Genomic DNA, 16,146 nt, shown 5'->3' with positions numbered 1-16,146 from the left:
TCTGACCATTGTAGCCCTTCTGGTTTTTCAGCCCTTATCATTCACACTGCAATCCTGATGACCATGCCCCCCACCTTCATATTTGTAAAACTGGCATTCCAGTTTCATCAGCCACTTAATTCCAAGAGCTTCAGTGGATGAAGTAAATAGCACAAGATGCCATGGGAACACTAGGAGAATTTGAAAATTTAGCACCTCTTCATTTCAAAGCCTTCAGCTGCATCTATCTGGAAGGTGCCTCAGTATTTTCATTATTCTGAGAACAGGTGACCGTCAGCGCTATGCCTTGTACTCTCTTTTCAGTGCCTTTCTCTCTAGTTCTGGTTTGTATTAATTTCAGAGGAGAAACCTCTCTTCCTTACAAAGGAGGTGGGCCAGTTTTTTGTACTTGTGCTGAATACTTGTTGTTCTTTGTAAGAGAAGTACTTGTCCAAATCTCCACAGTCTAAATGACCTCCCACTGTACACCCAGGTTTCTCGTTTTTTCTCAGTGAGAGTTCTGGGCATTGCATCAGTAACAGAAGATTTGTGCAAGTTTGAGGATCAACTGGTGTTGATGAAGTGCTAACAGTAACCTGATGTTTTCTTTGGAAGATTCAGTCTGCACACTTAATAGGTCTTCTTTCTGTAGAAAGTGAGATCCACCTCCAGGCTCCTTTTGACAGTGTTCTGAGTTTCAGTCTTTGAGAAACTGGCTCCTGGTCCCTTAGACAGTGTCTGCATAGCCTGTGGAGAACCATCGTGCTGCTTCTTTCCTGCAAAGTTTCCAACAAATGGATTAGGAAAAGGAAACACCATACCTGTGCCTGGAACAAGGAGATTAAGTGGCAACATCTGTATGTGGATTCTTTTGTTTCCTGGCAAGATGTCACAGGTGTGGCCAAGCAGATTTTCCAAATGTTGGGAAGAGAAGCTGGGAGAGAAATCCTCCCTTCTGCCTGCATTTTGGGTTCCACACAGGATTGGTGTAGGGCACAACAGAAGTAAGCGATCATCCTAAGGTGCCCAGGCCATCCTATGGTTGCAGCAATGTGTTGCAACCATTAAATTACTTGCTCAGTCCTGTGTCTGTTACAGGCTTCAGGGCTGCTCAACCACTTCTGGTGTGCACAATCTGTGTGGTGGTTTTGCTCTAACCTGCCCGTGGATGACCAAAAAGGGTCTTGTCCACAATGCTGCACAAATGCTGGAGAAAAACTGTTAGTCTAACATGTTCATCTCTCAGAGAAACTGAGATTAATGAAATAAGAAATAATGGCCAGAAGATGAAGCAATTTGGAGCAAGGCAAAAATTAGGAGGAAAGTGATGGGAGAATCCCTCAATCTAAGTTACCGTAAGAACTATCAAGGAAAATGGCCTCTTGATATTCTTAAAGAATAGAAGACATACTCCAGAGAAAACTGAATTTTTTAGATGATTATTACCTCAGTCTCTCTGTGCAGTCCTTCTAGGCTCAGCTCTGAATCTACACTTATGCATGTATGTGTAAACAGTGTGCTGTGTGGTTTTATCCATGTGACTGGGTTTTTGCAGAAGGTAGTTAACCCATAAATGAATCACCAAGGAACATTGCCTTACATCAGTGGGCTTGCTTTTAATTACAGCCTGTCCTCAAACCCTGAGTGTATACAGCAAGTTTTATCCTCCAGTCTTTCTCTTGGAAAATGCTTGCCTGGCTCCACAGATCTACAAATCGAGATGCTTAAGATTCTTAGTGTTTCTAAAAATGTTATCGTTTCTAAACTGGATTGGTATTTCTTGTCTTTTTAAGCATTTGAGTATCCTAGATCAAAACAACTGTGGCAAGACTGGCATACTTTTTACTAAATTCTACTTTTTTTTTCAGGCCAAATAAAGCAGCGACTAACAAACATACCTAAAATTTTGTCATGCACAATAGCCTGACCAGCTTTCATGACAGCATATTGACTACCAATGCTCATGGCAGTAAAAAACCTAATTGCTTTGAAATTGTAAAAAAAGGTATCCGGTATGTTATTCATTAATTTCAAAATCGTGGTGGGATTTCAAGCACTTGTACAATCAAGTTTTACAAAACTTTATATCTTTATAACTTTACTGTATATCCTGTGTCCCAGTCCAGCACCAAAATTCTCATTCTGAAGAATAATAATTAAAAAAAACTGTTCTGAAAGAAGTCTCATTTCTCACTTCTTTTATTCACCTGCTAGCTTATAAGACATTTAATTTCAGTGTTTTGTAGACTGGACTTCTTCCTTCTAAAGAAAAGATGGTCTATGTTCTAATACTACAGCTATTTCAGTTCCAAGAAGCAGATAAGAAAAAAAAAAATCCCAGGTATGGTTTAACTGAAAGCTAATTAATTTCTCCTCTCTTTCTGTGGTAATTATACATTGCACCTGATCAATGCAATAAGTGGAAGGGTACAGAAGTGGTTAGTTTTGTCCCACTTCTGTTTCAAGAATTATTACTACTGTTTACACGTTTTCTTCCTCATGTATTGTCTTACGTGGATGCAGCGTGAGACTCCTTAGAAACGGATGTTCAGTAACTTTCCTGTAATTCAAGAGGTGAAGCCCAGTCTTGGCATACTTCCACTGTATCCAGTAAAGTTTTAGTTGCTCTGCAGAGCAATCAGCAATTAGTTCAGCTAGTTTTGAGCTAATCCTCTCTTGTGGTGCTTATGAAGTGGAAACACTTCGTGACATGAATACTCAGAATTATTTTAGGAAGATGGAAAACATGATTACTTAACATCAAAATAACTGAAACTTCTTGTTTTTGCTGGCGGGCTGATAGATGGCTGCCTTCATTAACCGGCGTACGAGCACAGTAAAGTGTACAAATCCAATGCTTTTCCCAGGCTCCTGCGTTCTTCTATTTATTACTGAAATTGCCTCGCCTAATTGCCGAAGTGACACAGAGACCCAGGCAGTGGCATGAGCCTGGCGGCTGTGTCCGGAGGCTCGAGCGAGGGGGTTCCTCACGGCGACGCTATCGCGGGCTCCGAGCGATGTCTCCGTGAGGCGGCTTCCCCAGGCGGTAGTCCTCTCCACGACCGCTCTCGGAGGATTTCGATGATGATGTGGAAAACACAACGGAACCTTCCCGGAACGGTCGTTCTGCGGCCCGGGCGGCGACCGGGGCGCTTTGGCGGCGCACCGAGGCGGAAGAGGACGGGCGGCAACGTGTTGGGGACGGCAGGGCCTGGCGGCTGCCGCGGCCCGGGGGTTCTTCGTGTTCCGCGGTTCTACTCAGCCTTCCTCGGCTGCCCTTAACCCCTCTCGGCCCTCCTCGCCCCCCTTCAGCGTCCCTCGGCCCCTCTCTCCGACCCCCTCTCACCCCCATCTTCTTCCCGCAGTCCCCCTCGTCACCCCTGAACCCTCTCGTTTCCCCGGAACTGTCCTGATACTCCCTAAGCACCCCGCGTCTCCCTCGGTCTCCGCTCAGCCCCCCACAGCGCCCCTTAGGCCCTGCAGAGATGGATGACGAACCCGAGCGGACCAAGCGCTGGGAGGGAGGCTACGAGAGAACATGGTATGTTCTTCCCCCGTCACCTTTCGCTCCTTTCTGGCGAAGGAGGAGGAAAATTCTCCTCTCTGCCCACTCTAACAGTCTGTTTTGCGTAGGGAAATTCTTAAGGAAGACGAGTCCGGGTCGCTGAGAGCAACCATCGAGGACATTCTCTTCAAGGCAAAGAGGAAGAGGTACTTGGTGTGGCCACGAGCTTGCTAATAGGACTGGGTTGGTCAGTTATAAGGGCTCGATCATCCTGAAAGTGGGTCATGTGCCATTAAGCATTAATGAATTAAGCATAAGGCATGCCTGCAAGATGTTTTTATGACCTTTCTCCTTCAGAGGAGCAGGTGCATGCCAGAAGAAAATGGTGAAAAATTAATTTTTATATTTAAACACTGAATGTGTACAGGCTGTGTATCACATGTGTGTGCAAGGTACAGGTCTTGGTCTGATGAAACTTTGCAGAGCACTGCAGTTGCAATCTGCACAGCTTAGAGAAATCTTCCATAATTTTTTAAAAAATATACAAAATCAGAGAATCACGGGATAGTTTGGGTTGGAAGGGACCTTGAAGACCATCTGACTCCAACCTGCCAGGAGCAGGGCCACCTTTCATTGCACCAGATTGGTCAGACCCCCATCCAGCTTGGTCTTGAACTCTCCCAGGGATAGGGCAGCTACAGCTTCTCAGGGCAACCTGCTCCAGTGTCCCACCACCCTCATGGTAAAAACATGTTTATCTTTAATCTAAATTGATCCTCTTTTAGTTAAAAACATTGCCCCTTGTCCAATCACAACAGAATCTAGCTTCTGGTATCATGGCTACAGACTTCTGTTCCAAATTTCAGAAAAATTGCTAGAAAAAATACTAAGTTTTGCGTTATTTCATATTATGTTAGAACTTGATTTGTCAAATTTGGATAAAATTTTAAAGTTGCGTTAAACCTGGTAGTAAGAAATATTTATTTTCTGAGAGTTGTGAAATCTGTGATTGAGTTGTGGGGTTTTTCAGCGTGAATAAGTGTCTGCAGTTTGTTGCTTCTACATTTTTGCCAGAAGTCTAGTATTGGATTTGTTTGGAATTTTGTTTTAAGAGCCATTCACTCATTTGAATTTAACTTAAATCCTTCTGTGTTTTGTTAGACTATATGAACACCATGGACAAGTTCGTCTTGGAATGGTATGTTAGTACCTTAACCCTCTTCTGTCCTTAGTCCAAAACACTTGCCTAAAGGTGGTATTCTGCATCTGAAATACATTTCTGCTGGCCTAACATGCTTCATACCAAACCTTGCAGTTTCCACCATTTTTTATTATTTATTTTTAAACATTCTTTGTTCGTTGGCAGTGTGGATGTGAAGCATGGCTATTCAGGGTTGGAGTTTGACACACAGGATGTGTTTGGCAGCAGAAGTCAGAACACACGTGCTCACACTGTCCTTGTCTCTTCATGTGAAAAATGGACATAATAGAAATGTGTTGCAAATAACCACATTGCTTTGTACAACACTGAAGTCTTCAGATGAGGATGTGAATGTTCAAACTGTGCATGTTTTGTAGCTTGTCATGAGAGGAGAAGAACAGTGTGCAATTTTCAAGAGAGGGCTTTTTTTTGTTTTAAGAGAAAAAGTGGAAGAATGCGTTACTAAGTTGACATTAATTGCGCCACTCAATCTACTGAATTTTCCCCCTTAGAGGGAGGAAGTAGTGGCTTTTTAAAGTAAATGGAATAATGAATTCATTTCAATATGTATTCTGTGAGTGATTTTCGTATATGGTGGATATGCAGATGCGTCACCTTTACGTGATTGTTGATGGATCAAGAACAATGGAGGACCAAGACTTAAAACCGAACAGACTTACTTGCACTCTGAAGGTATTCCTACACTCAAAATTTTTTTCTTACTGAGCCACCATTTCTGTAAACTGGTTGCATTTTGCATTTCAAAGAATTGCAGTCTCCTGTATGTGCATAGCCTCATCTCTCATCCCTGCATTTGTCTCCTTGCTTCTGTTGCTAGTCTGTCACTTTGTTTTTTGAATAGTAAAATCTGTGTGGCATTATTTTGTCTTGCACGTGTGCTTCTGTACAGTAAAAGCACTTTGTATGGGCATATTATGGGAAGACACATTTGGAAACTATGTGGAAATTAAGTGTTGCGCATAATAAGGGGATGACCTGTTTTCATTACACATCTGGAGTTGGTTTATATTTTTTTCTTACAGTTGGGTTTCTTTTAGGAATTCTTATTTGAAAGGGTGCTAGATGAGTGTTGAACTGGATTGCTGTTTCAGATTGTGGAGGACTTGATCTCTGTATATCATGTTCTTTATGGTCTTCTCCAACAATATTAAAGCAAGAAATCCTGGATTTTGATGGTTTTCTACAGATAAGTGCTTTCTGGTGTATTGAAAACCTCCATTTGAAACAGCAGGAATTTAGAACTTCAACACAGGATGTGAATAAGGGGGGGTGTAGTTTCTGAAATCTGCATTTCATTGGTTACATGGGATGAAAGGAGAGAGGTAAGGTGAAAGAAGAATAGAAGGGAAAGGCTCATTCCCCCTTTTTGTGTTACCCAACTACTTTGTTTTCCTTTTTAGTGATACTAGATGTTTTGCATCGGCTTAATGTATGTGTAATAAAAGTGTAATTAATTTTTAACTGTCTTAACTTTTCTTTATAGTTACTGGAATATTTTGTTGAAGAGTACTTTGACCAGAATCCTATTAGTCAGGTATGTACAACCATGCAAGAAACAAGTAACAGAAAACCATTTCAAAATGAAGTTTTGGTTATAACACTACCCAGTAAACTGTCTTCAGTTTATGTATACCTTCCCATTCTTTATTCATCAGTCTAGTGAAAGTCTTGTTTCTGTCTGTTTCTGCCAGGCATTTTGAATTTTAGAAGATTTCTTTTTGTACCTTTTGGTGGTAGTAATGAAAATACAGGAGTGTTTGTAAACTGATGGATCATGTTGTGCTGCTGTTGTTACACTTGAAGTAAAACTTGTATAGACTTGTATGCTTTAATAATTCCGGTCCATAAATACGTAAATACAATTTTAAAAATACAGTAAAATTCTAAATAAACTCATAGTAAAACTTTCTAAGAAAAGTTTTGTCTTCTTTTTTCCCTTTTTCAGATTGGCCTAATTGTCACCAAAAGTAAAAGAGCAGAAAAAATGACAGAACTCTCAGGTAGGGAAGTAATATTCTTTTCTTAAATTGCAGATGTTTTTATCCTTTTCATTGGTGTTACAAGTTCTGCCTGAGACACTGCTGAAAATGAAGTTATGTTATCATCATTAGTTTTAATTTAAAGGATAAATTATTGCAAGTTGTCTGAAACCATAATCTGCGTTTGATCCAGAACTGTCATTGTGTGCTTGTTTGCGATCAAATCTTGACCAGAATGCAACTCAGACATGTTCTGTTTCCCCTACAGTTAATTTTCTACCGTTTGCTAATTTTGTGTGTTACGACACCTCTCTTTTTTGTGAGATCTGATCAGATGTTAAGAAGTCAAGGTTTGTTTGGTTCCTGCCTGCTGTTACACCAGTCTCTGTGGCTTCAGCAGGTTCCATTGAGGAAATTGAGGATCAATCAATCTTTGAACCATACTTTGAGGATAACAGAGGAAACAAAATTCTTTTTCTGTTAGTGAGAGACATTGCACTCATGTTGAGTGCTTAATGATACCAAACAGTGATTTTATTCTTTTTCGCTTCTAAACTTTCTCGCATCTGAGTGCCTGCAGAGTAAAAGTCTATTTTACTGTTTTCTGCATTCTGATCAAAATACCAACTTCTAAGAAAAAATACAAACCCATTTGACTTTGAAACCAGTCCATGTTGTTGTACAAGTACACTTCATTACATGTGCAGTTTAAATATTTCTGTTCTTTAAGTTGTTGTATCAGTTAAATTGATTGCATTTTTTTCACTTGCAGGAAACTCAAAAAAGCATGTAACTGCTCTGAAGAAAGCAGTGGATATGAACTGCAGCGGAGAGCCTTCTCTATATAATTCCCTAAATTTGGCCATGCAGACTTTAAAGTTAGTATATAAATGGAGTTTTTTTGTTTTCTTCGTGATTGTGACATTTTTGAGAGGCAGGGACAGATTTTTTTCTAAGTAGCGTCTTGCATCATGCTGACTTGAGTCTTTAAAAGGTGACTTTATCTCCTCTTAAAATACAAATCATTAAGTTAAATACTTTAGTAGTGCAGAAGTTTATTTTCTACCACTACATGCTTGTATTTAGGGATGTGTTTCTTATAGAAATGAAATTTGAAAACCAAGTTGATCATGGTATGTAGATATTGTGATGAAAGACACTGCAGTTCTTTTTTACTGAAGGGCTGAGGTACGAGAGAGGACAGAGTTAGGGGTTAATAATGTAAGAGAACAGAAAACAAACAGCCTTGTGTCCACAATAATCTTGTGAGAGTTTTAGCATACTTTAGAAAGATCAATTTTCAGGTAGGATAGATTCAGAACACTTGTTTGCTATGTGAGGTATTGAGATGTATCCCAGTTTGTAGAAGACTGAATAAAGAATTACAGCTAAAGACATGGACTTAACACAGGTAATAATCAGTGTCATGAAAAGCTATTTAATTACTAGCGGGAAGAGAGTTTTCAACTAAGAACTAGAAGTAATTAAAAGTAATGGATTTACACTTAAAAACTGATGAGAGCTTTTTAAGAAGTCAGGAAGACTTAAGACAGTGTGCTAGTTTGACGATGAATTTTACCTGTGAGTATGGCTAAGGTACAAAGCATTCATTACAGCAAATAATCAGGTAACAACTGTACAATTAAATACTGTATTTTAGATATCAGAAAGGTTTGGCTTTTAGAAGATGAAAATCTGGTGCTCAGACAAAGATTTATTTTGTAGAGGACTTCATATCATGTCATCTTCTGACTTCAATACATTAAGGTCCTTGGAGATGCTATCATACAAATAGCTTAGTGTGCAGAAGTAAATTAACTGTGTGCTTTCCTTAGGCATATGCCAGGACATACAAGCAGAGAGGTTTTGGTAGTCCTCAGCAGCCTGACGACATGTGATCCAGCCAACATCTATGATCTAATTAAGGTACAGAACTGAAGTTTGACTACTGCATTGAACATCCAAGCTACTGGGGGAAAAGCAGGCAGTTACAGTATCATCACCAATTAATTTTCATTTAAGACTTTTAACCTTTTTACTGTTTCTTATTCTGCACATGAATTTAAGTATGCTTTTTTTCTCTATTCTAAGTGTTTAAAAGCAGTAAAGATCAGAGTTTCTGTCATCGGCCTAAGTGCTGAAGTTCGAGTTTGTACAGTACTTGCCCGAGAAACTGGCGGTATGTATCTGAAGTTCAGTAGTTATATTACCAACACAGGTTTAAAATCAAAATTAAGTAAGTACTTTGTTATATATTTATTACTGCATTTTGATATTTTAAGGATAAATATTTTCCATTGTGCTGGCAGAAAATTAAAGAGTTGCCCAAATCTACAAAATATACAGTTGTAAGTGAAATCATTATCAGCTGGTAGCTGCAGCTGTAGAGAGAAGAAATACACATCTTTTCAAACCTTTTGTTCCACATATGAAGCTGTGTGATGTGGAACTTCATCAATGTAACATGTAATATTCATTGCTACAGTCGTAGCTCTTACAGTGTCATTAGTGCAGTGTAATGTTGCAGAAAAAGCTCTGTGCCTACGTATCTAATTTAACATTCTGTTATTCCTAGTTTTAAAACTTGTCATTTACTGTAGCATTAACAGGGCTGCTTTTTAGCAACAGGTTGGGATAAATTGTGTTTTCTACTGAAGTTGTTTTCTGTCATTTGGAGTATATGTTTGTGTTCTTTTTTGCTTACAACCGACTGTAAGGCATTTCTTTGTTTGTTACAGGAACGTACCACGTTATTTTAGATGAAGGTCATTATAAGGAACTGCTGATGCACCATGTTAGTCCTCCACCTGCCAGTTCAACTTCTGAGTGCTCCCTTATTCGAATGGGTAGGACGTGGTTTTGTCAAACTCATACCACGAGATTTTCTTTATTTGCCTCTTCTCTGTTAAGGTTATACAAACAGTAAGAAGCGTAATAAAGACATTGTGCAATTTTTTTTAACTTTTAGTTTGCTAGATAAGTATCAGCTTTGTAATATTACTCCTGCAAAGTAGCCAGCTTCTAAATAAAGCTTATTAAGTAAGACAAATTACTGAACAGAATTTGGAAAGAACAAAGTGGAACGATATTGATGATGCAGTAATTGTTATAAATTTAGTACTTAGAAATGAAGAATGAAAAACTATTTTATTTCTCCCTCTGCTTTTTTCCCTGCAGAAGGCAACTGTTACAACTATTAATAAAGAGCCATAGGTAGTACATGTTTATTAGCAGCTTCTGGAGTGTTCTTTCAACAAGTAGATTAGGTACCTTTTCTTTTCCTGATTTGTTTCTCAATAAATTTAAACTTGGAGTTAAACCAGAATAGCAGCTCTAATGCTGCAAAGCGGAGCACTGAGTTCTCGCTTTCATCCACCCTTTTCATAGATAAGAATGTATGTATTTTTATGTCTAGACAAAAATAGCACACCGATAATGAAAAGATTTACTTCTCACAGGTGAAGCCTGAGCAGCAATTGGAAAAACCAACTTCTCACCTGTCATGAACTGTAAAAAATAAATGATAGAGAGAAAGATATCAGTCTCCAAAAAGTCCTGTAGTCTCATCTGTCATATACTGCACTTGGAAGGTGAATATAGGCTGGACAGATGCATATAAAAGTATTTCCGCCTTGATTAGAAACTGTTGATTAAGTGAACATTTGAATGCTGCTCATTCTGCTTTCCTACCATTTCACATATTTATCTTTTTAACTGTTCTTCAAAATTGGGGTTCCAGTGTGCTTCTGTTAACACAAAGTCTATGGCAAAGACATTTTTTCAGTTGGGGGCAAGTCAGGAAGGTGTTGATGTAGGTAGAGACCTTTGGGAAGAATTTGATACCTGGCAAGAATGTATCAGTTCTCCTGTAATAACAAATGGGAAAGGGATAGGCTTGAATGGTTGGAATAATCTTTGAATTTCTGCATTGAAGTAAGAAACTGACACATTATTGCATGTTTAAAATTGTTACTATGGGATGTTTTCAGGTTTTCCTCAGCATACTATCGCTTCTCTATCTGATCAAGATGCAAAGCCCTCCTTTAGCATGGCGTAAGTAACATTGATTGGAATTCAATGAGCTGATAAGAATACAGTATTAATTAATCGTATTTTGAAAATCTGCTCAACGGTGAAAGTATTGAAAAATAATATTAAAAGAACAGTAAGCCATGTCTTGTGACTTCTCAGTAGACATTTTATTTCCATTGCTAGCTCTACTATGTGGCCATAATTACCTCTGTTAAATATGTGTTTTAAAATTTCCATTTAAGTTTTTTTAAGGTAGTAAATGGTACTTAGTTCTGTTACAGTGATTGGAACACACAGGTGCTACAAGGTATTAAAGTAATTACTTGCAGTTCTTGATTTAATTATTACTATCCTCATAAAAGATAATTATGAAGATGGAAGGATGTTATCTGAATACTTTTTATGTATTTCTTACCATGAAGGGAAGAAATTTCTTTCCTTTAAAGGGAAGTTGAAAATAGAGGCCTCATTGATGACTGTACCAGTGCATTTCTCAATGAAAAGAATCATTGTTTTTCAGGGTGATAAGAGAGTCTGAATTTCAGAATGAAACAGTGTCTAACAGCATGTGCTACTTGCAAGAATTAAGTACTACATGTGTCTTAAAGGCAATATAGAATATTTTTGTGTTTGAAGAGAAACAAACATGCAGTTATTGTTCATATCCTTATTTTTAAAGATTGGCTCCTTTACATGGAAATATTTGTTTTTGTTCCTGTGGGAAAATATGGTCACTGATATCTCACCATATGTATTGTTTTCTGACACTTATGCATTAAACTGTTACATGCAATCTAGTGAAACTTTTAAAATTATTTGATGTGAAAACAACATTATTTGGAGCGTGGTATTGTTCTTAAGTACTGAATTGTTTCTTTCTACTGTAGGCAGTTGGAAAATAACAGTGAGCCAGGTCTTACACTGGGTGGATATTTTTGTCCTCAGTGCAGAGCCAAATACTGTGAGCTTCCTGTGGAATGCAAAATCTGTGGTAAGTGGCAAGAAAAGGTAAGCAGATGAATCTGGAGTTCATGGTAAGAGAATTAAGGGGTAGAAAAATTCAGCTGTACTTAGTAATTAAAAAACAGCTCTGCTTTAAGAGTCCTGCATTTCTGTGACCTGAGGTGTTAACTTCGTACAAGTGTCTCTCAGGACTATACCTGTAACATTAAAGCTGTATCATATTCCTTGGTATAAGGAATATACCCAAGGCAAAGTAGGGAAGAGGGGTGATGCACATGGTAATGGTAACTTCTCAAGAATCCTCATTTAACTGAACACACCCATGTTTCAGAGTCCTCATTACAAGGCCATGAAAACAGAGCTTCGGAGTAAGAGGTGAAGTACTCTCACCTCCAAGAGTATGTGGGTGAAAGTTTTCCAAGTTGAACCCAAGGGCAGGCTACATAGTGACACATAACAGACTGTAGAGTTGTAAATAGAAGCCCTTTTGGTCTTGCAAATGTTAATGGACTGTGCAACCAATGATGCCTCCCTCCATTGCTCTTAGTAAGAGTGGGAGGGAGGATTAGCATGGTTTATAATAATAATATTGCGAGGGGGTGCTGTTCTCCTAGATTCTACAGGCATATGACTAAAACACAATAGGTATTATCAGGATGTGTGTATTTGGCAAGAGGATGAAATAGTTTTGTGTGACTTTATCCTAGTTTAATTTCCAGTTTTTCCTACCAGCGTGAGTTTCATTCCAGCAAGGGAATAGTGTAACTGTACAAATCCTGTGTATCTGTAGTGGATTCTCCACAGCCACAGGGATCAGCAGAACAAGAGTTTGGACATTTACACTACATGTGAGTGAGTGAGTGAGTGAGTGAGTGAGTGAGTGAGTGATGGAGATGTTTGTGCCAGCCCGTGCCCCAGCTAACCTGTTCTCACGGTCTAACCCCAGCTGGCAACTCAGCCCCAGACACCCACACACTCCCCACTGCTGAGAAGGGGGAGAGAATCAGAAGAATAAAAGTGAAAAAACTCAGGCGTTGTGTTAAAGGCAATTGCATATTTACAGCAAAAGCTGTATGCAGGCCAAGTCTAGTAAGTAATTAATTCACCACTTCCCATCAGCAGAATCTCTGGGAAAGCAGGACTCTGTCATGGGTAACAGTTACTTGAGAAAGTAAATGCCATCACTCTGAACATTCTCCCCTTTCCACCTTCTCCACCCAGCTTTATAGGCTGAGCATGATGCCACATAGTACAGAATGTCCCTTTGTTCTCTTGGTGCACTGTTGACTGCAATCCTGACTGTATCCCCTCCCAATGCCTTGTGCACCCCCAAGCCTACTCACTAGTGGAGTAGGAAACAGAAAGGGCCTTGAGTGTGTGTAAGTACTACTCAGCAGTAAAGAAAACATTCCTGCCTTATCAGCCCTGTTGCCAGCATAGATCCAAAACACAGCTACATGCCAGTTAGTGTGACAAAAATTAACTGTTTTAAAAACAGCAGACCTGTGTTAGCTGAAATGGGGCTGTGGCATGGTTTTGGCAGTAATATAGCAGTAATACAGGTTTTGGCAGTAACATAGGCTGTAGTAGAGCTTTGTAACAGGGCTTCATTTTAAGTGGTGGTGTGATACAGCAGAACCATCATTGCCAAAAGGTGCTTCTTAACTTCTCCACTGTGTGTTGTAAATGTATTTCTAAAGGTTGAGTTAATCCTTTCCAGTAGAAATTTGAGCAATTTGCTTGTTCTTTGTATTTGGATTTAAAACTGGACAGGATTACAGGTCTGGCTAATGGAACAAGTAATTTTACTTTTTAAAATTCTTAGAAGCTCTCAATTACTGAGTAGTTTAAAATACTATTTTTCCTTTTTACTTTATTTGATACAGAAGAGCTTTTCAGTAAATCCTGCCTGGTAACAATTTTGGTGTCTCTTTATTTGCAGGTCTTACATTAGTGTCTGCACCTCACCTGGCTCGGTCTTACCATCACTTGTTTCCTTTAGATGCCTTTCAGGAAGTTCCGCTGGAAGAATACAAGGGGGAACGGTATGCAAATCTGACTTGTGATGATTAGTGTACCTGTGGATCCTGTAACTTTTTTGTCACAAAAGTAAGAATAGCTGGCAACAGCTTCTTTGCTGCTGGAGATCCTGAGTATTTGGGTGGTGTGGGGCACCTCTGACATTAAGAAATACTTGCAGTTTCCATGATCTGTGAGGTCAGTTGAATAGCTGAAATAATTGCCAAAGTTGTTACTATGTATGAGATCTTTTTTTAAACACTGATTTGAGTCTTTTTTCAGTTAAAATATACAATTTTGCTTTTAGGTATTGTCTAGGCTGCCAGGGAGAAATAAAAGATCAAAATGTAAGTATGTTGAATGTCATTGTAATTTGCATTGAGGGATGTGAGAAATAAAGATGATCCTTTAGCATTATGTTCTAAAGACCAGAAAAATACTTGTGAAAGTTAATGTCGTGGTTAACTAGAGTTCTGTGTTAAAGAGTCACACTTTCTAGACTGGAAAGCCTGTAGAAGTATAGGAAGGGATTTCCTGGGGAGCTTCATAAAAAAGCTTCCACTCTCAGCCATTTGGAAGCATTTACAGTGACCTGAGCTCAAGCCTGTGAATATTATTGCTGTCAGCTTTAATTCAATTGAGTTTCTGTGATACTAGCAGTATAGTCTGTTTACATTCTCTTGATGACATAACTGTTGCATTACCATAGTGCTATGATGATGATATTTTTTGCTAATTTGATTTGTCTTTCTATCCTTCCTACACAGGTGTATATATGCAAAGTGTGTCAGAACACATTTTGTGTGGAATGCGATCTGTTTGTTCATGATTCGCTGCACTGCTGTCCTGGCTGTATTCACAAGCACCCTGCTCCTGTATCTCTATGATCTCGTATCTTTTCAAAAATTGCTATATCTTTGTTATTCTTGCATGAATCTAATTTGTTTATTCAGCTGTCGCTTTAACTGACACCCCTCTGAAAAAGAAGATGATTACAGAGGGATGAACAGTGGAGTAGATGCAAATTTTAATGTTTTAATGATTTTGTTACTGTTAATATATACTTGAATCATCTGTATCTATTTTTTTTTTCTTGTCTAAAGAGCTGGCTTTTTCCAGCTGTTATTATACATGTATATTTGTAAATGTGAAAGTGATAAAACTGGTCTTTATGATAATGTGATCGTTCATCTTGGTTTCATTACCTGTTCAAAAAGAAGCCCTGAAAATACATTTTACACATCTATTGCTAAAAACTTCTGGTTTTGGTGGATGGTGGATTTCTGTAGATCAAAATATTCTTCTGCAAGAATTTTACTAAGATGTTTTGAGCAATTAATTGGTAGACATTTCATGTATTAATTTCGAGTATAATGCATATTCACCTTGGCATTTGGTAAGGCAGCTCAAATACAGCTGTTATAAATGTGCTTAAAACACATTCTAGGTTTTAATGGTGCTACTCAAAGCCAACCGAATTCTATTACTCCTGTGACTGCAGCTGTCTGGTTCAAATTTCAGTTTCTTGTAGGAGGGTAAGATTGCTGAAAGGCAAGGAACTTGCAAAAAGGCAGGCCCTGAGTTAATAAAAACTATTGTCTGATGGACTCAGTACTGAAGATGAAAAGAGCTGCTGTTTGGTTCTGAGGCTACACTGGGTTGACAGAACTGCACATCATCTTCTCTCCTTGGCTAAACGTCTAGAGCAACAGACAGTAAGGTGGGTGCAGGAGGGGAAGTGTCCATCCTTACCTGAACTTTGAAGAATAGAAATTGAGACAAATGCAAGACTGCCATTTTGCAGTGTCTGTTCAAAGTGTGTTTGCAGCTCGAACCTGTGAGAATTGTAATGTGCTGCACCTCAGTAAAAGGAGGTTACAGGTGTAGTGTCTGAAGCAATTCATTACAATGGGTTTTCTAGAGTCACCTTATGATGTTTATAAATACATCAGTGATTGATTCGCTCTAGGTGCATAGGGCTTAATTTTTGAGCTTTGTTTTTTGTCAGATTAGAAATGGCAGTATAACAGCTGAATCTTAACACAGAAGCAAGCAAAAAACCCAACCCCCTCCTCATACATTAGTTCAATTTTTCATGCTCACCACATATAAACAATACATGCTACTTTTCAGTTCTTACAGGCAGCTTTCATTTAATTGTTAGAATAGCTCTTTCTGTGCTTTTTTTACTGATAATGCCTGCATGCTGGGTAGAGTGCAGTCATTCTCCTGTGTTGTCAAAAAAATTACTGTTGACCATCTGCATCTCGTTTTGTGCTCACTCAAACAATCCCTATAAATCCTTTGTGCTGTCAGGTGGTTGTAGGGGTTATTACTAAAAACTAGCAGAAAAAGGACATAGAGTGTTTGTTCTGGTCTAGCAGGCCATTCCAAGCCAAACTAATGCTCTGAGCATCTGGTTCTTACATAATCTGATGCTAGTGACA

General features: G+C 38.8%; 1 protein-coding gene across 1 annotated transcript; it reads left to right on the top strand.

The window, feature by feature from the left end:
• The first annotated feature begins 3,156 nt into the window (after positions 1–3,156).
• On the top strand, positions 3,157–14,877 carry GTF2H2 (general transcription factor IIH subunit 2). The gene is made up of 15 exons (XM_066181523.1): positions 3,157–3,520; positions 3,613–3,690; positions 4,646–4,682; positions 5,292–5,378; positions 6,190–6,240; positions 6,652–6,706; positions 7,458–7,563; positions 8,521–8,611; positions 8,777–8,864; positions 9,424–9,531; positions 10,675–10,738; positions 11,605–11,708; positions 13,623–13,725; positions 14,007–14,046; positions 14,467–14,877. The coding sequence occupies exons 1-15, from the start codon at positions 3,465–3,467 to the stop codon at positions 14,584–14,586; spliced, it is 1,188 nt and encodes a 395-aa protein (XP_066037620.1). The 5' UTR covers positions 3,157–3,464; the 3' UTR covers positions 14,587–14,877.
• The last annotated feature ends 1,269 nt before the right edge of the window (positions 14,878–16,146 follow it).

This window comes from Chamaea fasciata, unplaced genomic scaffold (assembly GCF_029207755.1).
Source record: "Chamaea fasciata isolate MVZ Bird 193981 ecotype frontalis unplaced genomic scaffold, bChaFas1.0.hap1 SCAF_4, whole genome shotgun sequence".
Taxonomy (NCBI): domain Eukaryota; kingdom Metazoa; phylum Chordata; class Aves; order Passeriformes; family Sylviidae; genus Chamaea; species Chamaea fasciata.
This window is presented reverse-complemented; position numbering and strand designations above follow the sequence as displayed.